Source organism: Canis aureus, chromosome 3 (assembly GCF_053574225.1).
Source record: "Canis aureus isolate CA01 chromosome 3, VMU_Caureus_v.1.0, whole genome shotgun sequence".
NCBI lineage: Eukaryota > Metazoa > Chordata > Mammalia > Carnivora > Canidae > Canis > Canis aureus.
Window position 1 is genome coordinate 88,232,032 of NC_135613.1, and position 24,950 is coordinate 88,256,981.

Consider the following 24,950-nt stretch of genomic DNA (forward strand, 5'->3'; position numbering starts at 1 on the left):
TGGTGCCCTCATCTGGCAAGCTGTGCTGCAGCTGCAGAGGGTTCACACCCTGTGGGACCCAGGCAGCTTGGGCGGGTATGGGAGGCTGGGGTCCAAAGACCAAAGTTTGAGTGGGTGGCAACAGCCGGAGCCTGGCCCCTGGTATCTGGTGCAGTAAAGCAAGACGGGACACGTAACCTCCCCTGCATCTCAGCCAGGGGCACAAGATCTGCACTGGAGTGTTCTGTTCAATGCTACTTGAAGAGAAAGGTTTCCCAACTTTGACATTCATGTTTTATTGGGAAGGGTACATGAAGACCACCTCTGACACAGCCCCAGGGGAACCGACGAGCAAGGCGCCGCACACCTTCTTTTGTCTTCTAAAAGCTGCTTTCTTTGGAGTCCTGTCTTGCCCATTCCAGCCACAGGGTCCCAGTTAACTTGGCTCCTTCTCCTCCAGGCTCAAAATAAACTCAAACTCCTCTACCAAAGAAGGGGAGAAAGAGAGCGAGACGTTAGGTGTGGTCTCCTCCTCAACAGGGAAGTAGTGCTGGGCACTCCACATGGTTACTGAGGCGGGCAGTCGTTCATTCAAAACCAGTTAGGGAGCATGTGCCAAAGCACTGCTGGGTCGTGGGTACCCAGTCATGGGCAACACCGGACCCATGGGTTCCTCCCTCGTGGGTGTTAACAGGTGAGGAGAACTGAAATACTGTGCCCCAGTTTATTTTTTATTGGTGTTCAATTTGCCAACATCTAGCATAATCCCCAGTGCTCATCCCGTCAAGTGCCCCCCTCAGTGCCCATCACCCAGTCACCCCCACCGCCCGCTCACCTCCTCTTCCCCCACCCCTAGTTAGTTTCCCAGAGTTAGGAGTTTCTCATGGTCTGTCTCCCTTTCTGATATTTCCCACTCATTTTCTCTCCTTTCCCCTTTATTCCCTTTCACTATTATTTATATTGCCCAAACAAATGAGACCATATAATGTTTGTCCTTCTCCGATTGACTTATTTCACTCCACGTAATACCCTCCAGGTCCATCCACGTTGAAGCAAATGGTGGGTATTTGTCGTTTCTAATGGCTGAGGAATATCCCCCTGTATACAGAGACCACAGCTTCTTTATCCATCATCTTTTTTTTTTTTTTTTTCTTTTTTTTTTTAAATTTTTTTTGATTTATTTATGATAGTCACAGAGAGAGAGAGGCAGAGACATAGGCCGAGGGAGAAGCAGGCTCCATGCACCGGGAGCCCGACGTGGGACTCGATCCCGGGTCTCCAGGATCGCGCCCTGGGCCAAAGGCAGGCGCTAAACCGCTGCGCCACCCAGGGATCCCTATCCATCATCTTTTGATGGACACCAAGGCTCCTTCCACAGTGTGGCTACTGTGGACATTGCTGCTATAAACATCGTGTGCCCCAGTTTAATCAGTAGTCCATGTGAGTTCATGGAGTCATTCGGGCATGCGAATAACATAAAGAATAGGGCCGGCTCTTACCTGGGGTCAGGGGCTGAACGGAGAGTCTGGGGTGAGTGAACAGAGCCATATTCTTTAAGGGGCCTCCAGTGGCTTTGTGGGCTTGGTGATTGGCTTTGAGCTCAGTCAGGGTAATGTAACGCTTCATCAGCCGAACAAACTGTACATCCACCTACGTGACAGAAAGACAGGTTCAGGTGGGTTCTGTCGACTGCGGGTTTTAGCCTCTGGTGGGACGTCCTGATGGGCAGGGCTGCCAAGTGTCCTGTTCCGAGGCCCAAAGCCAGGGTAACCTCATGTGATGGTAAGAGCTGGACTTTGTAGCTTGACCTAAAGGCACCTCACACCTCCTTCCACCCTCTCTGTCCATCCTTTTCCTCTCACAAAATAGGAAAAATTCAGAAGTCTTTACCATGGACCACTTGGGGTTGTCTTCTTTGCTGGATGGGTCATAATAGGGATTGTTTTTCTCAAACTGTGTGTGGTCTGGGTAAGCCTCCTTCACAATCTGTAACCAAAACCAAGTCTCTGATCATACGTCGGTACAGTCACCTCTGTGGCCAATTTTTAGTTCAAGTCCAACCATCCCTTCTGACCCTGCACATAGTCAGCTCTCCTACCTTGCTGTACAGCTACTGTATGTAGCTACAGCAAGCATCGGGAATCAAACCTGTTTTAACAAAAATCTTAAAAGTATGTTTTAAAACCAAGTATTAGGGGCACCTGGGTGGCTCAGTGGGTTAGGTGTCTGCCTTTGGCTCAGGTCTCGATCTCAGAGCCCTGGGATGGAGTCCCACATTGCGCTCCCTATTAAGGGGGGGTGTCTCCTTCCCCCCTCCCTCTGCCCCACTCTGCATGCACGCACATGCGCATGCTCTCTCCCTCTCTGTCAAATAAAAGAACATGAGCACAAGCAGGAGTGGCAGGAAGAGCGGGGGAGAAGCAGGCTCCCTGCTGAGCAGAGAGCACGTCGCAGGACTGGATCCCAGCACCCTGAGAGCCTGACCTGAGCCAAAGGCCGATGCTTAACCCACTGAGCCACCCAGGTGCCCCATAAATAAAATCTTAAAAACAAGACACAACCAAGAGGTTATTATCAGTGCCACTGCTTTTCCACCTGCAGTTAATAATAATTTTATCCTAGTAACTTCTCCTTTGGAAGAGCTACTTCTCCTTTGGAAGAGCTATCATCAGGCCTGTTTTAGTGAAAGACCAAGGCACACAGATGAAGAGAAGTCTGTACTGGTGGGACCTGAGATGAAGGCCTGCCCTGTTACAGTCCCTGCTGTGCTGGCCAGGGTGGGGTTTCCATATCCTTGTGACATAAGGGATGGTGAGGAGAGTACTTGTCTTTTTGTTACTGATCTGAGCTGTGTTCCTGTATGTTCACATGAGTAGGTCTCCCTGAAGGAAGGGTGTTAAGATGAACACCGGTACGACTGACCTTCACTAGTCCTGCGATGCCTGGCTCCTTGCAGTTGCTATGGTAGAAGAAGGCTTTTTGCTCCAGCTTCATGGCTCGAAGGAAGTTCCGGGCCTGTCCCAGGAGAAAAAACAAATGTCCTCCTCACCCTCTGGAAAACACTAGTGAACAGAAGTCAAGTCTGCTTTTATTAGATGAGATTCTCTTTTTTTGCAGCTTCTCCCCAATTCAATACTTGCCTTTGCCGAGACACCTGGACTTGTATCCAGACGCTGGCCAGAACACAGGCTACTTGTAAATTATATGCAGAGGAATTAAGGTACTTTTGAACACACGTTCAAGTTGTGGGATCCGGGAAAAAAACCATGTTGGCCAAGAGATTTTGCTACTGAATGAGTCCCAGGAAGGAGACAGGCACTGATCTGACCCTGGGTCGTAGGCCCTGCTCTTACCCTCTTACCTGGTAGTTGCGAACACCATCCCAGCATGCTGTCTGCTTGGGCTCTGCCTTAAGATCCTCAATGCTGAACTAGGCAACAGGAAATGAATTCATGCATTACACAGTCTTGGGGCCAGTTGGTATTATATGGAAAGTAGACAGTTTCTTCCCCTACTTGCTGTACTGAGGTATGTAGTTTACTGGGAAGTAGTTCCACAGAGCTGCCTCTATTGGGCAAATGTAGAGTAAGCTTTTGTTACCGTGTTATCTTTGGTAATTAAAAGGACTCATTGAATAGATAATCCAGATGATACAATAATCTGTTGGTTATTTGTATCTCACTCATTAAAGTATTATATATTTCTCCTATAATATTTCAATTTTCTTTAGGCTGTTATTAAAATTGGCTTTTCTTAATTCACTGAATACATACTAACTTGGCAGAGAGATACGTAGGAGCAAGTTAGGTGGCCAAGAGTAAGGCAACCGAAAATTGAAATTTTGCCCAGGTCGGGTTAGCAAACTAGAGCTTTGTGGCCAAATCTGCCCATGCCTGATTTAGTTAGAAATTTTATTGGAGCACAGCCACACCATCTGTTTACGTGTTGTCCATAGCCACTTCCCTGCAACAACGGCAGAGCTGAAATAGCCATCGTTAAGACACAAAAACCTAAAATATTATCCAGCCTTTTACAGAAAAAGTTTGCCACCTCCTGCCCAAGATAGAGGATTCACAAAACACATAGTTGCTGGTAATAAATCCTGCTGATTTTATTCCTATCTTTTCCCCAAGCCTACACTTCAGAGAAGCTGACCATGGAACCCTGTGGTATCCCACATTCCCTTCTGATCTTAAAAAAAAAAAAAAAAAAAAAAAAAAAAAAACACAGCTTGAAGGGATTAGAAAGGTACCTGGTCTCACCTTCACATCTACACCTTTCTCTATTCGGCTTTGTGGCTCAGACTTCATCAGCCAGTAACTGCTTTGATTGTTCCCACAGTTTTTAGAGGCTGAAGTCTTCTCAGGGCTGGAGTCACCCACTCTAGTGGATGTCCCCGTGGGTTTCCTAGTCTTCGTATGTTTTCCTGCTGGCCTCTTACTGTCTGCAACAGAAGCAAGAAGAAACTGGTCATGCCTGCGGAGGAGTTAGGCTCCGTTGTGGGAAAGCACGTGCTTTGGAGTCAGACCTGGATCCAATTACTGGCAGTAGCAGCTGAATTGGTGAACTTCAGTTTATCTATAAAAATGGGACAGGAATGGCCACTTTACAAGCTATCTCCTGGGTTATCCATTCAGTGGGACAAGAATACTGTACATGGTTGTGGGTGAAGGCTGACAGTCCCAACAGAGTCCCTGGCTTCTAGTAAGTAAATTTCTTTCCCTCACTCTCTTCTGTACTTTTGCAAAGGCTATTTCTCCCTAACAAGGAAGCTGAGTACCTCCTCCACAACTTGTTTTGAACATTAAATATGATAGTGCAAACGATGGGCTTACATAATGGCTGGCATTACAGTATTAGTTCAGTAAATATTAGCTATTACTATCATCACTATCTCAGCGTTCTTTTTTACTTGCTAACTGTGCTCTGTGGCCTGCCTCCTGCTCCTTGAAAGGTGCCAAGAAAGGTTGTGTAAAACAGCTCATTCTGGACTTTGTAGAAGTCCATATGGCGAAGAGAACTTTTTTTTTTTTCCCACAGAGAATTAGAGAAAATGTGCCTGGAACATAGTAGGCACCCAATAGCTAATGGTTGTTAAATTCTTACTATATAAGCTCTATTTGTTACCCTAACAGTAAGTCAGTTAATCTACTTAATGTGTGAGATGCTCATCTGCTGAATGCCCCGGATTACACATTTCAGTAAATGGTATGATCAGGAGCTGTCCCCTGGTCTATCTGAATCCACACACACCACCTCTGACTTAAGTCCCAGCTCATCCATCAGCTCTCATTAAGTATCATTTATGGATTCCTAGTACTTAGACCCTCCCTGCCCTAGTTTTCAGGTGGTCCCTTTGGAGTGAAGCACACTGCGAACACCACTGTGTTGCTAAATTACACAATGTGTTGTAGTTAATCTAGAATCTCTGCCGTTCCAAAAGCACTTTCTCTACCTTCAATTGCTTTGCTCCTGCTCTTCATCTGCCGCTCATCCTTGTCAATATAAAAATGGCACCGCGTTTTGCCTGTGGAAAGCTTTCCCATCTCTAAGGCTGGACTCCAGCTCCACTTCCCTCTCAAGGTGTTCCCTGTGATTCCTCCCTGCTCTCCTACCCTTAGCCAAGGTTTCCTAGACCCTATCACTGGCATCTGTCTGCATTCTCCATGAGAGAACTGGATATTCTTGACCTTTGTATGAGCCACTCTATCTACACCAAACTACTGCTGCAGTGAACACACAGAAGAGGCTCTGGGTACAAGCACAGCAGGGAAGAGGAAAGGAGACCATGGAGGGACTGTAGGGATAACATTAACAGAAAACAGTCCAAAAAGGACTCTCCTCCTAGGCAGGGAGTTGAAAGAGAACAGTAATTCTTGCTTTTAAAGATTGATTTGAGAGAGAAAGTGTGAGAGCTTGAGAGCCTCAATATGGGCAGAGGAAGAGAGAGGGCAGCAGCAGGCCCGACGGAGCGTGGGGATAAAAGGGGCCTGACCCCAACCTAAGATCATGACCTGAGCCCAAAACAGTAGTCCCACGCTACTGAGGGAGCCCAAAACAGTAGTCCCACGCTACTGAGTAGTTCCACCCCCTGAGCCACCCGGGGGGCCCTGGCAGTGAGCAGCACTGAACAGATCCCAGAGAAACCTTTACCCGGCTGCCTTTTTGCAGCCCCAGCAGCCCCAAGGAGCCGCTCACCTGGCTCGGCGGCCCCCAGATGTTGCTCACCTGGCTCAGCAGTTCCCAAGTGCCAGTCACCTGGCCCAGAAGCCCCTAGGTGCCTGTCACCTGGCCCAGCAGCCCCTAAGTAGCACTCACCTGGTCCAGCAGCCCCCAAATGAAACTCACCTGGCCCGGCAGCCCCAGCAGCCCCCAAGTACCACTCACCTGGCCCAGCAGCCCCAGCAGCCCCCAGGTGCCGCTCACCCGGCCCAGCGGTCCCAGTAGCCCCCAGCCGCCCCCCCAGTGCCGCTCACCTGGCCCGGCAGCCCCGGCAGTCCCAGCGCGCCTCTTCCGGGGGTTCGGCATGGTTTCCTTGCGGGGGCTGTCTAGGAGCCGGGTCTGAACTCAGCCGAGAGGAGCGCGGGCAACTGTGCTGTCGGCCCCAGAACCGCGCAGAGCGGGAGACGCGCGGCCGCAGCCCTGCCGGGGCCGGCCCCGCCCGCCGTGCAGGCCCCGTGCAGCCCCCGTGCAGCCGCCGCCAGCGCCGCGTCCGCCCCCAGACCTTCCCGACCGCGCCGCGCCGCGCCGGCCCTCCGCGATCCCGCCGCCCCGCCGCGCGGCCCTGCCCGGCTCCCGGCTCCCGGCTCCCGGCGCCGACGCCGCGGCGCTCCCTGGGAGTTGTAGTCCGCGGCGCTCGCGGGCCCAAGGGGCCGGGCGCACAGGCCCGCGGACGCACTACAGCGCCCAGGCTGCCCCGGGGCCGCCCCGCGCACGCCCGAGGTCGCCGCGCCGCCCGGCCGCAGCGCGAGCGGGACGATGTTGCGGAGCGGCTGCCGGCGGCTGGGAGGCTGGCTCCACGGCGCGGCGCGGGCCCGGGCGCGGGGCGGCCGCCGGGGCTGGGCCTCCTGCATCGACCGTAAGGCTCGCCGCGCCGGGCAGCGGGCCGGGCCGGGCCGGGCCGGGCGGGGGAGGGGTGCCGCGGCGGGAGCGCCCGGACAGCGCCGCACCCCGGGGCCCTGCTCCGCCCGGGGCCTCCCGCCGCGCGGGCCGCCCCTGCCGCCCCCCCTCCCCCCGTGGTGGGCGGGAAGCCTGGCGCGGGGACAGCTGCTCCGCCCCGGGGCCTCTCCCCCCCTCCCCCCTCCCCTCCCTCCCTCCCCCCTGCCCCCTCCCTCTCCTCCCCCCGTGGTGGGCGGGAAGCCTGGCGCGGGGACAGCTGCTCCGCCCCGGGGCCTCTCCCTCCCTCCCCCCTGCCCCCTCCCTCTCCTCCCCCCGTGGTGGGCGGGAAGCCTGGCGCGGGGACAGCTGCTCCGCCCCGGGGCCTCTCCCCCCCTTCCCCCTCCCCTCCCTCCCCCCTCCCCCTCCCCTCCCTCCCCCCTCCCCTTCCCTCCCCCTGCCCCCTCCCTCTCCTGCCCCCGTGGTAGGCGGGAAGCCTGGCGCGGGGACAGCTGCTCCGCCCCGGGGCCTCTCCCCCCCTGCCCCCTCCCCTCCCTCTCCCCTCCCCCCTCCCCTTCCCTCCCCCCTGCCCCCTCCCTCTCCTGCCCCCGTGGTAGGCGGGAAGCCTGGCGCGGGGACAGCTGCTCCGCCCCGGGGCCTCTCCCCCCCTGCCCCCTCCCCTCCCTCTCCCCTCCCCCCTGCCCCCTCCCTCTCCTGCCCCCGTGGTAGGCGGGAAGCCTGGCGCGGGGACAGCTGCTCCGCCCCGGGGCCTCTCCCCCCCTTTCCCCCTCCCCTCCCCTTCCCCCTCCCCTCCCTCCCTCCCCCCTGCCCCCTCCTCCTCCCTCTCCTTCCCCCGTGGTGGGCGGGAAGCCTGGCGCGGGGACAGCCCTGCTCCATCCCGGGGCCTCTCCCCCCTTTCCCCCTCCCCTCCCTCCCCCCTGCTCCCTCCCCCCTGCCTCCTCCCCCTGTGGTGGGCGGGAAGCCTGGCGCGGGGACAGCTGCTCCGCCCCGGGGCCTCTCCCTCCCTTCCCCCTCCCCTTCCCTTCCCCCTCCCCTCCCTCCCCTGCCCCCGTGGTGGGCGGGAAGCCTGGCGGGGGGACAGCCCTGCTCCTTCCCGGGGCCTCTCCTCCCCTTTTCCCCTCCCCTTCCCCCTCCCCTCCCCTCCCGCCCTCCTGCCCCCCCCTCCCCTCCCCCTCCTCCCCCCCCCCCCCGTGGTGGGCGGGAAGCCTGGCGCCGCGGGGACAGCCCTGCTCCGCCCCAGGCAAGCCCGGGCCTTCCCTGAGCCGACGTTCGCGGACGAGCCTCCCGACCTCGCAGCCCCGAGTCCGGCAGCCCCGAGGCGGACTCGTCCCCTCCCTGCGGGTCTGCGGGGCCGCGGGGGCTCTGGCCTCCTGCTGGGTGGCGGGGACGCCGAGGGCGGGGGCGATGAGGGCTCGGGCTGCTTCCTCAGGTGACACAGGCCGCGGCGGTAAATTGTAGGATTTACGACTCAGGGTCATGAAACACCTGTGATCTTGAAACTCCCGTTGAAACGCAGTTGTTATTGAAAATGGGGGCAACTACCCAGAGTTAACAGACGGAGCGTCCTCAGGCACCAGGCCATGCTGTGATGCGAGTAACAGGGGTGCGGGCCTACGAGGCCGGCGAGGGATGCCCAGCCTCGGTTTTTCTCCTTCTGGGGGAAAAAAAGGAAAAGAACAGCTTTTTACTATATGTCACTTTTCTTCACAACAGGATAGGTATGAATCCCTTAGGTCGACACCCAGCTCTGAGACGTACACTAGTCTACAATACCGTTTCCCTCTCGCCGTCCTAAAGCTCCTTCTCAAGGTGCCACCCTGTTCTAGCAAGTAGAGTCGTAAACAGTTACCCTTGCCGATCCCAGGGCAGATAAGTAGCTGTTCTGGCAACAAATAGATTAAATATTTGATAGGTTAATAACATTAGATGACAAATAGGTTAAATATGCAGGGGTATTTTTTTCTTTTAAAGATTTTATGTATTTATTCATGACACACAGAGAGAGGCAGAGACCCAGGCAGAGGGAGAAGCAGGCTCTGGGCAGGGAGCCCGACACAGGACTCGATCCCGGGACCCCAGGATCACACCCTGGGCTGAAGGCAGGGACCAACCCACTGAGCCACCCAGGGATCCCCTGGGGTATTTTTAGCAGCTGGTTGTGTAGCTTCAGCCAAGGAGGTACTTTTTCACCTTTCAGAGAAAGTACCTCTTCGTTAGTAAAATGAAAGGAAACTGCTCTTTCAATGCGTCATTCTACATATTAAGGTATCAGGTTAACGAGAGTGGTTAACAGATACATTTTTGTTTCGTTGCATATCTTAATAAGCAAAACATGAGTTTTAGGAGAATTTTTATTCGTATTTTATTTCTGCAAGACTTTGCAAATACATGAGCTGACTGTCAGCCAGGAACTGCGGATTGTTTGTCCCTAACCTGTGTTACTGTGAGTAACCACCAACGTTAAGTTTCCTCTCTGGGCTTCTCAGAGTTGCCTACCTGTAATCCTCACAAGTCTTCCTTTCTGAGTTTGCCCGATACAGACCGACTGCTTTCTCGTGGCTCCTGCTTGCTGCCCATGCCCGCCTTGGAGAAACTCCACCATCAGCTCCTCTTCTCTGTTGGCAGGACTGCATCACTGTTAGGCACTGAAATAAGTTATTGCCAAGTGTCTCCATAGCCTTATATTAATGCACTTTAGCATCACCCCATCATGACCACATAGTTAGCACTAAAGGATGAAACCTGAGAAGGTAATACAGAGCCCTGCACTTCTTTCTGCCTCATATTTTACAGGCACCACTCTACCTCAGGGCTTCTCTTGGAAAAGTATAGGCATACACTCATTTTCTGTTAACACACTTGAGGCAGGTGGTCCTTTCAAAATGACAGTAATAAAAGACAACAAAAGAGACATAAATGTGAACAACGTAAGTCTGGCGCACCCTGTGTAGGTTACTGAACCTGGGATGCGTCAGCTCCCAGGATTTGTGGTCCCATCTTTTGTAAGTTGGCTACACTATCCCCAAAAGGTGATTGTTTTCCCGGGAGCTTTACTAGGGCTGTTTAGGTTAAACCTCTAAGTACTACTATGGGGTAGTCTTTTATTAGATGTTTAATGTTCTAGAGAAACTTCTAGTGAGGCTGCACTACCTACCTGTTGATGTCAGTCAATTCATCTTCCTTAGCTTTTAAGTATCTTAAACCCCAAAAGCGAGGGAATTACCCAAAGTCACATCACTGATATAGTTTATGATAGAAAACGTCCTGAAAAAAAAAAAAAAATGTCCTGAGATTTTGGAGTCCGTCGGGTAAAAACATAGAATAAGGCCTTAACCATGTTTTCAACACTGGAAGGCCTTTTTCTACCATCAGGGTTATTGGTGAATGTTTGAAATTTGCCAAAGGCACAGCCTTATTAGAGGATTTTCTTAATTTGAAAGGTAGAACAAAGTATACATATGTTCCTTTTTCAATTAATCTTTTAAAATGAATGTATTGAAACAGCTATGGAGATTCATAGGACAGATTTTCCCAGGATACCAATACACAGAATGTAGGACATCCTAAAGGAAAAAATGTTTACCATGATTTGAGGGTCAGTGTGTATTCACTATTTCTTTAATGTGGATTTATGAGGAGGAAGAGATACAGAAGAATACTGAAAGAATAAGCAATTAGTAGGTAAATGAAGTCAGCCAATCCACTAGGGAGGAAAGGAGGAAGGGAAAAGGAGAACTCATTAATGGTAGGCAAAGCCATTCTATAGATGGTAAAGACTGTACCATGTAAGAGAAATGCTACGGCATGTTCCCTGTCTTAATTTCATGTCTCTTGATCTTGGCACTAGTCTTCCCTGACCCCTGTCCTGGAACTGAATATGTGCAATTTTACCCACAGCTTCCGTGGGACTGAATGAAGACCAGAAAGAATTTCAGAAAGTGGCCTTTGACTTTGCTGCCCGGGAGATGGCTCCAAATATGGCAGAGTGGGACCAGAAGGTGGGCGTTTTCCTTGTGACTAGATGTTCCAACAAATGCCTCCCTTCGTGACCCTTTGTCTTCATCTCCCATGTAGTCCTAATTGTTTGGTATTTATTCTCCTTGTGCAACTCTCTTACTGCAAATGAGAGTTCTAGTAGTGCTGTGATTCCTTTCCTCATCTCGTAGAGACTAGTTTTGAGTTTGTCTTTCCTTTTAAATCATACAAAGATGTAGACACTCCTAAAACCAAGGCAGTTCTCTTGATAATAAAAAGAAACTTTAATGGTAGAAAAACCAGTGCTTATAGACAGCGTTCTAACTGCTACTGTAGATAACAAATAGCCCATTAAGTTAAGAGAATATACACTCTCCCAAATGCAAACATCTTAATCCCTCGTTGTGCCCTTCAAAGCTAGGTCCATCTGTGAATCACTAACGTCCGTGTTGTCTTTTGTACGTAGGAGTTGTTCCCAGTGGACGCAATGCGGAAAGCTGCTCAGCTAGGCTTCGGGGGAGTCTATGTACGAACAGATGTAGGTGGGTCTGGCCTGTCACGGCTTGATACGTCTGTTATCTTTGAGGCCTTGGCGACAGGCTGCACCAGCACCACGGCCTATATTAGCATCCACAAGTGAGTGCCAAAGCTTGGTAAGCACAGTGAAGTACTTGTACAGGTTAACTGGGAAATTTCAGATAAATAGGGAAAAGTTCATCTTTTCAAGTTGATTGCCATTGAGGAGCCTCTATCTCAAAAAATGAGGGGGAGGGATGCCTGGGTGGCTTGGCTCAGTTGGTTAAGCACCCAGCTCTTGATTTTAGGTCAGGTCATGATCTCAGGGTTATGGGATTGAGCCCTGCATTGGGCTCCACACTGGACATGGACCCTGTTTGGGTCCCTCTGCTCCCTACCTCGCTCACCCGCACATGCACTTGCTTGTGCTCTCTCTCCCTCTCTCTCTCTCAAAAAAAGAAAAAAGTTCACTCTAGTTTGCTGCTGCCTCTTGGACTTGAATCTGCCATCATATGTTGCATAGCAAATGAGGTGTGCCCACCTTCTCCCAAATCCTAGATTGAGCTAGAAGCAAACAGACTTCTCTAGGAGAGTAGTCATGGTCCTGTTCCCATCTTCCTCAACCCACAGATGAAGCCTCCAGAAATTTGTCAAAGTACATATAAGTCTTTGATTTTTAGGGAACTCATCTTACCTAGAAGTAGAGTGAACATCCAAGTGAGAAACACCCTGGTCCTGGGTAGTACTGTTCCGGGAATATGATGTAACTGAGGCCTTTCCTTTAAAGTCGAATCTTCTCCGTGGTGACTCCTCTCTTCCCACTCTCTCTCCTGCTTCGCTGCTGGTGTTTCCCGTCCCCATCAGATGTCCTTTTCTCCATATTAACTCTGTCATTGTCTTTTCTTCTCGGTGTACCTGTCAGCATGTGTGTCTGGATGATAGATACCTTCGGAAATGAGGAACAGAGGCACAGGTTTTGCCCACCGCTCTGTACCATGGAGAAGTTTGCCTCCTACTGCCTCACTGAACCAGGTGCGTTTGCCACCCTGCCAGTGAGACCTAGCAGGGGATGCTGCTCAGGTGAAATCACCGCGCACTATCTGGTCCCCCTGACACATAGAACCCTTGTTTACCACGAAGTCTGGTTGTGCAGTAACAACCATGGCCTGTAGTCAGCTAGCATACGAGGGTTCGAGGGCAGTCTCTGGCCTGGGAGATGGACAGTGGTCCAATTGCTGTCCACAGTTTTCACCAAACACCGAGTTCCTCTGGTAGTCTGCTTTTTTTTTTTTTTTTTTTTTTTTTAAGATTTATTTATTTATGATAGGCACAGAGAGAGAGAGACAGAGGCAGAGGCAGAGACCCACAGGCAGAGGGAGAAGCAGGCTCCATGCCGGGAGCCTGATGCGGGACTTGATCCCGGGACTCCAAGATCGCGTCCTGGGCCAAAGGCAGGCGCCAAACCGCTGAGCCACCCAGGGATCCCCCAGTCTGCGTTTTAAAGTATGAAATGCTGAGCTTTTGGTTGTAAGTGATTTCCTTGGAAGTGGAACCGTGCTGGGACTCCTGTATCTTCACTGACTTTCTGTCCCACCCTCTCTGCCTTAGGAAGTGGCAGTGATGCTGCCTCCCTTTTGACCTCAGCAAAACGACAAGGAGATCATTACATCCTCAATGGCTCCAAGGTACCAGCATGCCCACCCTACAGAACCATCTGGAGATTGTTCCCATCTTCCTGCAGACATTGCCGGGATCCTTGCTATCTGCAAATTAATATTTCCTAGGAGTTTTACACGTTGGGTAGAGAACCTCAGACCTATTTCCCTTTATTTACCTTCACTTTGTCTTCTGCTCTGAGTCCAGATAATCTTGCTCATTTAGTCTCATCAGCCAGATCCCTGATTCCCCAGGTAGCACAGGTTCTTTCTCCCCTCCTTCATTTCTCCGTGCCAGCATGCCTCTTCATGTCCTACCGTCGGGGGGACTCTGGTAGTTTTCCCAGGTGTTAGGCTCCAGGGTGTGTGTCCTGATCCCGGTGCACCTCTCTCCAACCCCCAGGCCTTCATCAGTGGTGGGGGTGAATCAGACATCTATGTGGTCATGTGCCGAACAGGAGGACCAGGCCCAAAAGGCATCTCCTGTGTAGTTGTAGAGAAGGGGACCCCTGGCCTCAGCTTCGGCAAGAAGGAAAAAAAGGTGAGTGACTGTTGGACACGAAACAGTTCAAGTTAAAACCATTCAAGAGTCTGCCACCTGCCAGACCAATCTCTGTTCTGTTTTGGGGAATAGGTTACGTACTTGCTAACTTGTCTTGGGGGCAGTTGTTTCTATTAGGATTTCGACAGGAGTGTATGGAATAGAATAGGGTGTGGCTGAAGGAATAACTCACCACTGGGAAAAATGTCAGAGTTCACCAGTAGGTTTTATAAACTGCCTGTCGTTTTAGCACGAGGGATTTCTCTGACATCTGTCCCAACTCCACTGCTGACCTGTTTCTTATCCAGCTTCTTATTTTGGCACACTCTTTTATCCCAGGAGGAAATACTTACAGATCCGGGGGTGACTAGAAATTTCAAGAAGGGAAAGTGTATAGGCCACTTTTCTTTCTTTAAATAAAAATAAGATAGAACTCCCTGGAGATGATCTTGGGTTTCAGTAATGTAAGAGGGAGAGTATTTCTGTAGGGGCTTTGAAAAGACATTCTTAGGATTAAGAAATCCTGTAGCCAGATGGTGAGTCGTAGAACTGGGATCGCATAGCTGTAGCTGGCGGTGTGGTGAGACCCCTTCGGATGTGTTAGGCCAGGGCCCGGAAGCACCCTCCACCTCCAATAGGTACTGTTAGAGCTAGGATCGGGGGAGAGGTCGGTAATAAAACGAGCCCTAAATATGCTTCTCTGTTCATCGCTCCTAGAGAGTTTATTTATTTCCCTCACGAGCTTTCCTGATACTTTATGAACTGCCAAAGAGTTAGAGGCTTTAGTGCCCCTTCTCTTTTTTAGTATAGTAAGTTTTTACTGAATTGCTACCATGTGCAAAGCCTGATGCTGGCTCCTGGGGTGGAGGAGGATACAAAAGTCGCTCCTAAGCTTATCTGGAATGGTAAGACACACGCAGTCTTACCTGTATAAGGTGTGCAAGCTGTGTAGATGGTATGTAACTTGTATATGGGATATATAAGATACACAGCTGCGAGGAATGTCTGTATTGGGTCCTGCAATGTGGGCTGACCTACACAGCCTGACATAGAATTTTACAGGATCGAGTTTTACCGATTCAGTTTGTTTGTGCTTGTAAAGACAGTGACGATTAGTTCAACACGCGGGGGTGGTGTCCACCTCAGTATTTGTGGTATCTGCGACAGAATGCCGAGGCTGTCAAGTTTCACGCCTACAGAAAACCTGCAAATAAGTTGCAGAAACAGTGTATCTTTTCTTCCTTTCGTTCTTGGGTTTTCTCTCCCTTTTAAGTGTATACATCTTCTTCCTTTTTCGATTTATTTAATTATTAGTTTTGCGTTACATATTTTTTAATGTGAGGGTAATTTGGAAGGATATCTCTGTATTCATTCTGCGGGTGATGAGTGCCCAATATGTGCCAAGCATTTGTAAACAGTAGGGGAAGAGCAGTGAACAAAGGCAAGCTCTGTCCTCCTGGAATTCACCTTTCAGCAAGCAGGGACAGGGAACAGACCTGTGAATAAGCAAGGTACCTTCTGGTAGTTTTCTGTGCTACGAGAGACATAAAACAGGTTGATAGGACACTGGCTGAGGGAGCTTGAAAGCTTCTGTAATAGGGCTGGACCCTCAGAGGTCATGACTTTTGAGATGAGATCCAGAGTATTAGAAGAAACAACCATAAGACCAATTCTGGGCAGAGACAACAGTGGATCGCCTGTTTGGAAAGCCAAAGAAACATTCAGTATGGCCCTAAGGTTAGTGAGCAAAGAAGAGAATGGTGTGGGATGGAATTGGAAAGGCAGGCAGGGGCTTGCAGGCTGAAGTGGAGAGTCACTGCCCTGAATGCCGCGCTGTTTGGGCAGCCATACAGTCCCTGATTTTTGCCAGGTGGGGTGGAACTCACAGCCAACCCGCGCGGTGATCTTTGAAGACTGTGCAGTGCCTGTGGCCAACAGAATTGGAAACGAGGGACAGGGCTTCATCATTGCCATGAAAGGACTGAATGGAGGAAGGATCAATGTTGGTGAGAACACAACAGGATGAGGCAGGAAGGTAGCTGGCGGGCGCTAGCAGCACTGCCTGGCTCTGTTGAAATGTTGGCGCTCTTCCTTTCCAGCTTCCTGCTCGTTAGGAGCTGCTCATGCTTCAGTCGTCCTCACGCGAGACTACCTCAGTGTTCGGAAGCAGTTTGGAGAGCCTCTGGCCAATAACCAGGTCATTTCCCAGATGCCCCTGCATGAGACCTGCTCTGTGGCCCACATTCTCTAGGAGGGTGAGGCTGTGGGTTCTCACGGGACTTCTGCCCCCACCTTAGAACTTGTGTTCTAATTTTATCAGTAATCGTTTTCAGGAGGTGATATCGAAGTGCAGGGCAAGGGAAGTGTGCTTAGAGCTCACAAGGCAGTACATTTTCTCTGTAGAAGAGGCAGAGACTTTGAAGCTTGGGGTCACTTAGAAAAGGTACCTCGTGAGAGATGTCTTATAGAGGGCCCCAGATCAGGTGCTGGTCTAAGCCTGTCTGTCTTGTCCGGTTCTCTCCTCCCCTGTTGCTGCAGTACCTGCAATTCAAACTGGCTGATATGGCAACAAGGCTGGTGGCCTCCCGGCTGATAATCCGCAATGCAGCAGTGGCCCTGCAGGAGGAGCGAGAAGATGCAGTGGCCCTGTGCTCCATGGCCAAGCTCTTCGCTACAGATGAATGCTTTGCTGTGCGTGATGATGCCCTCTGGCTGTCTTGGGTAGACAAGGAGCAGCTGCTAGTCCAGGGATGTTGAGAGCCGTTAGTCTACTCCTGGGATGCTGCAGACATTGCCTTGGGGCTTAAGGATACCATGCACTCATGAGACGCCTGCTTGGGACCTGCTCCATGCCTTTACACACTCCACTGTGTCACTGCCATTTGGCTGTGTTCTAGATGAGACACTACCTTTGGAAGAAGGTTCAGAGCAGCCCAATGCCTCTTGCTCAAATGTAGCACTACACTGTGTTTACGATATCAGGGGCAAAACTATTTCCACATGAGGCTGCATTGCTGCTAGTTGGCATCATAGCGTCACAGAATCGCAGCCAGAGTGCTTGAGGGAGGCCTCTCCCCTGCAGGTAATAGACGGGCAGAGCTCTCTGAGTTGCCTGCCTGGTGGGAACCCACAAGTTTGGTAGGTAAAGTTCCCTTGTTATCTAACCACGCAGAATACAGACCCCTCCTTTGGGCTGGTCATCTGTAGGTTGTTCTTCCTCCTGTTAGATTATAGCAGGTGCCAGATTGGGGGCTGGGGTAGGAAGAGAAGCCATGTTTCCACAATCTTCCTCAATCAAAGATGTCTAATCCCTGTCTCCCTGAAGATCTGCAACCAGGCTTTACAGATGCATGGAGGCTATGGCTACCTGAAGGACTATGCTGTTCAGCAGTATGTGCGGGACTCCAGAGTCCATCAAATACTAGAAGGTAAAAATTGCCAGAGCTGTTCTCCAGAATGGTTAGCGGATCAGCACTTTCCCCAGCCTGTCTGTCCCCGTGCTGACTGGTTCTCAGGGTTCCATCAGGCCCTGTCTCTTGCCTTCCTCCTCCCTCTTTCTCCTGCCCCTGCTCAGGAAGTGTCTGTGGATGCCATACAGAGCACTCGCCTGGGAGTCAGGAGGCTCTGCATTGTCACCGTGGGTAAGCCGTCAGATCACTCCGTTTCTGCTCTTTCTCTTTGCAGATTTTAGAGAACACTTAAACTCAGATAATGTACGAGAAAGCATTTTGAAAACTACAGCAGTAACCCTTACCAAGTCCTTGGTCCTCAGGGATCCGAAAAGCTCTGTCCCATAATTAACAGGGCAAGTGTGAGCTAATTTGATCACAAGCAGCCTCTATAAATTGATGACATTTCTGTCAGTATTGCTAATGGATTTTTCAGTAAACGAAATCATATGGGCATTTTCTTGGCAATAACAGAATGGATTGGGCTGGAAAAGGTGTAAGCTGCTGGGATCCAGCTCAGAACATGGCCTCTTCCACTCCCCACACATGCAGAAGTCTTGAAATCACATACTCCTGTGTCGGTGTTGGCAGCCAGCTGTGGTTACCTTGTAGGAGAGCCAGGTGGGGCAAAGTCTTGCCGAAGTGCCTTTCAGTGCCGGAATGTGGGGCGGCTCCCACGCAGGCACAGGAGAGGCCTGTGGGCATTTTCACAGTGTTCTTGAAGCTGAGGAGATGCCAGAATGCCCCGGAGGGCTTGTGAAAGTGGATTGCTGGGCTTCACACCCAGAGGTCCTAACTCCCTGGGTCTTGGGGAGGCCTCAGAATTTTGCATCTCTAACAGGTTTTCAGGTGAGGCTGCCGCTGCGTGTCTGGGAACCCCACTCAGACCCACTGCTCTGATGTCATGTGCAAATCCTAAAAGTTAGAGTCTGCTCTCTTCTGCAGACCTCGTCCCTGAAATAGGTCGATGAGCTCAGTCACTGGTGCACAGGTTCGTCCAATTGCTCCTGCAGTTACCTCCTTACCCGGCATTTATGGATGACAGGTTTAGGAGGTACTTCCCTGCTTGTCTGACAACATGAGGCTTCTCCTTTATTCTGGCTTCACCTTGTAACCTTGTAAGACGAAGTGGGAAAAGCCAGCTACATTTATTTGAGGCCATGCCATTATCCACTTACAGAAAATTTGGGGCCCTGGTCTTTATCACTTTATTTCATTGTGGACTTTGTTATTGGATAAACCTGCAATCTTAGATTTGATTTTATTTGAGATGTGTGATTACTCATTCCTCGTGGGTATTCATATTTCTCTTTGCATTAAAAGCCACTATAAATTATAAATGAAGCAAGAAGTTGACCCCTCCTTTCAGGGAAATGTTTTTGTTTGTTCTTTTAAAATCCACTTTCCTGATTACCGAAGAAATTGGTATATTTATTGTTGAAAGCTTATAAAATATAGGGAAGGTAAAAGAAAATCACTCATGTTTCCACATTCAGAATTAATATTTTGGATTCCTGTTATAGGGAAGTCCAAAATATCCCCTGTGGGGCTTTTGTAGGTACTTTTTTTGTTTGTTTGTTTTGTTTTTTTATGTGAAGTATTATTGTTATATGATGTTAGTTTCAGGTGGGCAACACAATAATTCAACAGTTGAAATAGAGTAGGAAGGGCATTAACTCTTCTTTACATGTTTGGTAGAATCCTGCTGTGTGGCTGTCCAGTCCTGGATTTTTCTTTGTTGGGAGGTTTTTGATTGCCAGTTCAATTTTGTTACTAGTAATCAATCTGTTCAGATTTTCTATTTCTTTCTGACTCAGTCTTGGAAAATTATATGTTTCTAGGGATTTATCTGCTTCTTTCTCCTAAGTTGTCCAATTTGTTGACGCATCATTTTTCATGATAGCCTCTTACGATCCTTACGTTTCTGGGGTTGTAACTTATCTTTCATTTCTGATTTTATTCATTTGAATTCTTTTTCTTTTTTTTTCTTTTCTTAATAAGTCTGGCTAAAGATTTATCAATGTTGTATATCTTTCCAAAGAAGAGGTTCTGAGGGCAGCCCTGGTGGCTCAGCGGTTTAGTGCCGCCTTCAGCCCAGGGCGTGACCCCGGGGTCTCAGGATCGAGTCCCACATTGGGCTCCCTGTGTGGAGCCTGCTTCTCCCTCTGCCTGTGTCTCTCATGAATAAATAAATACAATCTTTAAAAAAAAAAAAAAGAAGAAGAAGAGGAGGCTCTGAGTTTCACTGATCTTTTATATTGTTTTTTTAGTTTTTTTTTTTAATTTTTATTTATTTATGATAGTCACACACAGAGAGAGAGAGAGAGAGAGGCAGAGACACAGGCAGAGGGAGAAGCAGGCTCCATGCACTGGGAGCCCGACGCGGGATTCAATCCTGGGTCTCCAGGATCGCGCCCTGGGCCAAAGGCAGGCGCCGAACCGCTGCGCCACCCAGGGATCCCTTTTTTTAGTTTCTGTTTCATTTATTTCACTCTGGACCTTTATTATTTCTTTCCTTCTACTAACTCTGAGTTTGTTCTTTTTATTTCCTAATGCTTTTAGATGTATGCTTAGATTGTATATTTGAAATTTTTCTTGTTTTGTTTTGTTTTTTTAAGTAGGCTCAACCCCAAAGTGGGGCTTGCACTCACAACCGTGACTCTACGGACTGCACCACTCAGGTGCCCCCATGTTTCTTGTTTCTTGAAGAAAGGTTGTTTCACTATAATCTTGCCTATTAGACAGCTTTTGCTGTGTCCCAAAGATTTTGGAACATTGTCTTTCTGTTTTCATTTGTCTCCTGGTATTTTTTAATTTCATATTGATTTCTCTCTTGATGAATTTGTTGTTTAATAGCATGTTGTTTAGTCTCCACACGTTTTTCTACCATTTTTTTCTAGTAATTGATTTCAAGTTTTATATCATTGTAGTTAAAAAACGCTTAATATGATTTCAGTCTTTTTAAATGTGTTGAGACTCATTTTGTGGCCTCGCATGTGGTCTTAGGGAATGTGCACTCCCTTGTGCACATGAACAGAATGTGTATTCTGACATTTTTGGATGGAATGTTCCATATATATCTGAAGTCCTGAAGTCCTGTCTGTTCTAACGCGTCATGCAAAGCCACTGTTTGCGTACTGAGTTTCTGTCTGGATGATCTGTCCATTAATGTAACTGGGGCGTTAAAATCTTCCACTATTGTATTACTGTTAATTTCTGTCTTTATGTCTATTAGTATTTACTTTAAATATTTAGGTGCAATTGCATCGGGTGTACAGATACTTATAATTGTTACATCCTCTGGTTGGATTGGTTCTTTTATCATTATGTGATTACCTTCTTTGTGTTTTGTTATAGTCTTTCTTTTAAAGTCTTATTTTAGGGATACCTGAGTGGCTCAGTGGTTGAGCGTCTGCCTTTGGCTCAGGGACTGATCCCAGATTTCTCTCTGCATGGAGCCTGCTCCTCCTCCCTTTGCCTGTGTCTCTGCCTATCTTTCTGTGTCTCTCATAAATAAATAAAATCTTTAAAAAAATAAAAAAAAACAAAATAAAATAAGGTCTATTTTACCTGATATCGATATTGTTACCCTAGCTTTGTAAAAATTTTACCTTTGCATAGAATATCTTTTTCCATCCCCTCACTTTCTGTATGTGTCTTTAGGTCTGGAGTAAGTCTCTTGTAGGCAGCATATAGATGGGTCTTGTTTTTTTTTATCCACTCAGACACCCTTTGTCTTTTGATTGAAGCATTTAGTCCATTTACATTTAAAGTAATAGTAATATTGATAGATATGTATTGAGTGTCATTTTGTTAATTGTTGTCTGGTTGTTTTCATTCAGTTTCTTTCTTCTTTTCTTGCTGTCTTCCCTTGTGACTAATGACTTACCTTAATGTTACACTCCGATTCCTTTCTCTTTGTTTTTTGTGCGTCTCTTACAGGTTTTTGGTTTGTGGTCACCATGAAGTCCATGTACAACATCCCATTATATAGCAGTCTGTTTTAAGTGATGGTTGCTTAAGTTCAAACACATTATAAAAGCAGTACATTTTTAGCACCCCGTTTTATGTATTTGATATTTTATGATCCCCTTGACTAATTTTTTAGATATAAGTGATTTTACTACTTTTTCTTTTAACCTTCACACTAGCTTTATAAGTGATTGATCTACTACCTATATTACATGTTGCTTTTACCAGTGAATTTTTTTCTTTCATAATTTATTTCTAGTTGTTGCCTTTTCTTTTCAACTTAAACAAGTCCGTTTAAACTTCTTGTAAGGTCAGTTTAGTGATGATGAGCTCCATTAACTTTTGTTTGGGAAACTTTTTTTTTTTTTTAGGATTTTATTTCTTTATTTACTGAGAGAGAAAGAGAGAGAGAGAGCACATGAGCAGGGGGAAGGAGCAGAGGGAGAGGGAGACGCAGACTCTGTACCAAGCACAGAGCCCAGTGTGGGGCTCGATCCCACGACCTTGAGATCATGATCTGAGCTGAAATCAAGAGTTGGACACTTAACCTCCCAGGCACCCGTATCTGGAAAACTCTTTATCTCTCCTTCCATTCTAAATGATAGGCTTGCCAAATAAACTATTCTTGGTTGTTGTTTTTTTCCCTTTCAGCACTTTGAATATATCATGCCACTTTCTTCTGGCTGCAAAGTTTTTACTGAAAAATCTGCTAATAGCCTAATGGGTATTTTCCCTTGTACATAGCTATTTGCTTTTCTCTAGCTGCTTTTAAGATTTCTCTCTCTTAAAAAAAAAAAAAAAAAAAAAGATTTCTCTCTCTCTGGGGATCCCTGGGTGGCTCAGCGGTTTGGCGCCTGCCTTTGGCCCAGGGCGCCGGTCCTGGGGTCCTGGGATCGAGTCCCGCATCGGGCTCCCGGCATGGAGCCTGCTTCTCCCTCTGCCTGTGTCTCTGCCTCTCTCTCTCTGTCTATAATTAATAAATAAATAAATAAATAAATAAATAAATAATAAATAAATCTTTAAAAAAAAAAAGATTTCTCTCTCTTTTTTTTAAAGATTTTATTTATTTATTCATGAGAGACACAGAGGGAAAGAGAGGCAGAGACACAGGCAGAGGGAGAAGCAGGCTCCACGCAGGGAGCCCAACATGGGACTCGATCCCGGGTCTCCAGGATCATGCCCTGGGCCGAAGGCGGCGCTAAACCGCTGAGCCACCGGGCTGCCCTAAGATTTCTCTTTATATGTTATTTTTACCATCTTAATTGTTATATATATTTTATGTCTTGGTCTGGCTCCCCTGGTTTAACTTGTTTGGGGCTCTCTATGCTTCCAGAAACTGTGTCTTTTTTCTTCCCAAGAGTAGGGAAGTTTTTAGCCATTATTTTTCAAATAAGTTTTCTGCATCTTTCTCCTTCTCCTTGTAGGACCCCAGTAGTGCAAATGCTAGTATCCTTGATGTTGTCCCACAGGTTCCTTAAATTCTTTTTTCTTTTTGCTCTTCAGCTGGTTTGCTTTATACTATCCTGTCTTCCAGATTGCTGATCCATTCTGCATCCTCTAATCTTATGCTGATTCCCTTTATTTTTTCATTTTAGTCTTCAACCTTTTTTGTTTTTTTTTCTGTTTTCTCTTTCCTGAAGTTTTCATTAAGTTCATCTACTCTTCTCTCAAGGCCCCTGAGCATCTTTATGACCATTATTTTGAAACTTTATCAAGTAGACTCCTTATCTCTGTTTGTTCAGGTCTTTTTCTGAGGTGTCTTGTTCTTTCATTTGGAGCATATTCTTGTCTCCTCATTTTTGTTTTTTCTGTATTAGGTAAGCCAATTGTGTCTTCTGGTCCTGAAGCTAATGCCTTAGATGGAAGGCATTCTGGGGGCTCAGTAGCACGATCCTCCCCTTGTGCTGTTGTGTCTGGGCCGTTACTACTGTGGGCACACTGGTGGCTAGCTGCCAGGCCCCCCTGTGCGTCTTGTGGGTGTGCTAGTGAGTGGCAAGGGCTTTGGTTGAGGGCAGGCACCAGCCCCTAGTGATGTTGCCTGCCAGCTATGGTGGGCAGTAACTGCTTGGAGGGACATCTGCTGAGCTGAGTGTGTTGAGCCAGGCAGGTCTACAGGAGAATGCCAGGGTGGGGCAAGCAGTGCTAGCCAGGTAGGTGGAGGAGGTCTTGCTCCCAAAGCATCTGGCCGACTAAGCTTAGGAATACAAGAAAAATGGCACTTGCTCACACTTCCATTACCAGAGAAAGTTCCTACAGATCCCTTCCCCTCTGACACATACCTGAAAATTAGTCATTAGGCCTCCTTCATGTATGACGCACGAATTTTTCAAACTGCTGCCTCTGTGGTGGGCTCTGAATGACTGTCACTCTGTGTGGGCCCGTTAAAAGTAGTGTCTCAGTTTCCTGTAGCTCCCTGGCTCTCCAGGAGTTAAGGTCCACTGATTTCCAAAGCCAGACAATATGAGGCCTCATCTTCCCAGTGACGATCTCCAGGGCAGGGGGTACCTGATGTGGGACTTGAACCTCTTGCTCCTTAGGAGGGACCTCCACACCTGTGAAACTTCCTGCTTATGGGTCACTGAGTCGTGGTTTGGTTCCCAACAGTCTCTGTCCCTCCTACCCTTCTCGATGTGACTTTTTCTTTATATCTTTAGCTATAGAAGAGCTGTCCTGCTAGAGTTTGGGTTCTCAGAGTGGGTTTTGGTGTACGTAGTTGTGGCCTTAGTGTGTCTATGGTGAGCTCAGCATCTTCCTACTAAGCCATCTTCCCCTCTCCTGGAGGGATGTTTTTAAAGAGTAAATTTATTCCTTACTTCCTGACATTATTCTGTACTTTGAAGAGAAGTCTGTGATAATCCCATCCCTCTCAGGGTGAAATCAACAATTGTAGTTTATATCCAGTACTACCATGAATGAGGCTTGGAGCACCCTGGGCATAGCTTTACGAAGCACTTTACTGCAACTAAATCTTTCATTCTTTCTTTCCCTTGCAGGCAGCAACGAAGTGATGAGGATGCTGATCTCTCGAAGCCTGTTTGAGGAGTAGCACCCAGACTTGATGTTCGGTCATGATGGTTAATGTACAACTTGAATCAGTATTGAGAGCTTTCATGTGGACCGTTGTGTTGCATATGAGTCATGGATTAGATTGAAGGGCTGAGCTCTTCCAGGTGGATCCTAAGGTGTGTGTTGGGAGCAGCATCAGCTCTAGGACCGGGACAGAGTCCTCAGCAGAACTGGAGGAATTGCCCTAATTGGGAATGTCACAAGAAGATGTACTACCTTGTATTCTGATGCAAAAAGATGACCAGTGAAGATTCACCACCAAATCAAAGTCCTTTCTTGGATCCACATCATCTTGATTTGTCTGCATTTTGCTGGTTCACTAAATCTCTCTTCCAGGGATCTGGATGCTTCCATTAAGGGTTTTTTCTGATGATAAAGCAAAGGTGTAAGAAAGGAGAAATGGAGAAAAAAATGTCCTCCTGTTTTTTCCTGTGCTCTGAACCTCAGCTAAAGATGCAGAGGGTTTCTCTGGGTTGCATTTCCTTTGTATTACTCCTGTGAGTGTAAGTCATGTTAAAATGAGTATTTGGGAAACGTTACTCCAGGTGTGATTTAGGGTATATCTGTACTTGTATACTTCCTAAATATCAAGGGCTGAAATTATATGGGACTCTGAGTTCTCATAGTTTTCTTTTTTAGAAGCATGTGGTCTAGGAATGGTATTCAAGCTTCTATAACCCT

The 24,950-nt window shown here is 48.3% G+C and overlaps 2 protein-coding genes across 9 annotated transcripts; one reads left to right on the plus strand and one right to left on the minus strand.

Moving 5' to 3' along the window:
* Window positions 1-259: 259 nt before the first annotated feature.
* THYN1 (thymocyte nuclear protein 1) lies at window positions 260-6,703 on the minus strand. 3 transcript variants are annotated; one of them, XM_077894240.1, is made up of 7 exons: window positions 6,456-6,693; window positions 4,242-4,423; window positions 3,341-3,409; window positions 2,902-2,994; window positions 1,870-1,965; window positions 1,479-1,629; window positions 260-462 (listed from the first exon to the last, which is right to left on the minus strand). In XM_077894240.1, exons 1-7 carry the CDS (start codon window positions 6,505-6,507, stop codon window positions 416-418), a joined length of 690 nt encoding a protein of 229 aa, XP_077750366.1. In that variant the 5' UTR covers window positions 6,508-6,693; the 3' UTR covers window positions 260-415. The 3 variants fall into 3 exon arrangements, with proteins under 3 accessions (XP_077750366.1, XP_077750368.1, XP_077750367.1); XM_077894242.1 differs by lacking the exon at window positions 1,870-1,965 and having other exon boundaries at window positions 6,456-6,703; XM_077894241.1 differs by lacking the exon at window positions 3,341-3,409 and having other exon boundaries at window positions 6,456-6,697.
* A 221-nt stretch (window positions 6,704-6,924) lies between these two features.
* On the plus strand, window positions 6,925-24,885 carry ACAD8 (acyl-CoA dehydrogenase family member 8). Of its 6 annotated transcripts, none has more exons than XM_077894233.1 (12): window positions 6,925-7,057; window positions 10,993-11,093; window positions 11,537-11,706; window positions 12,509-12,618; window positions 13,195-13,271; window positions 13,645-13,782; window positions 15,653-15,788; window positions 15,882-15,979; window positions 16,321-16,473; window positions 17,108-17,210; window positions 17,357-17,423; window positions 24,197-24,885. In XM_077894233.1, exons 1-12 carry the CDS (start codon window positions 6,958-6,960, stop codon window positions 24,240-24,242), a joined length of 1,299 nt encoding a protein of 432 aa, XP_077750359.1. In that variant the 5' UTR covers window positions 6,925-6,957; the 3' UTR covers window positions 24,243-24,885. The 6 variants fall into 6 exon arrangements, with proteins under 6 accessions (XP_077750359.1, XP_077750361.1, XP_077750363.1 ...); XM_077894232.1 differs by lacking the exon at window positions 6,925-7,057 and adding an exon at window positions 8,606-8,813; XM_077894236.1 differs by lacking the exon at window positions 6,925-7,057 and adding an exon at window positions 9,827-9,845.
* The last annotated feature ends 65 nt before the right edge of the window (window positions 24,886-24,950 follow it).

What these genes read in the sequence shown, in the direction of transcription:
- THYN1 (XM_077894240.1), bottom strand. Translation starts at nt 6,507, where the DNA reads ATGCCGAACCCCCGGAAGAGGCGCGCTGGGACTGCCGGGGCTGCCGGG. An exon ending in AGAAAGGTGTAGATGTGAAG is followed by an intron (nt 3,410 to 4,241) that starts GTGAGACCAGGT and finishes CCTGTTGCCTAG; the next exon opens with TTCAGCATTGAGGATCTTAA. An exon ending in ATGGTGTTCGCAACTACCAG is followed by an intron (nt 2,995 to 3,340) that starts GTAAGAGGGTAA and finishes CTCCTGGGACAG; the next exon opens with GCCCGGAACTTCCTTCGAGC.
- ACAD8 (XM_077894232.1), top strand. Translation starts at nt 8,684, where the DNA reads ATGCGAGTAACAGGGGTGCGGGCCTACGAGGCCGGCGAGGGATGCCCA. An exon ending in TGGCAGAGTGGGACCAGAAG is followed by an intron (nt 11,094 to 11,536) that starts GTGGGCGTTTTC and finishes TTTTGTACGTAG; the next exon opens with GAGTTGTTCCCAGTGGACGC. An exon ending in TCGGCAAGAAGGAAAAAAAG is followed by an intron (nt 13,783 to 15,652) that starts GTGAGTGACTGT and finishes GATTTTTGCCAG; the next exon opens with GTGGGGTGGAACTCACAGCC.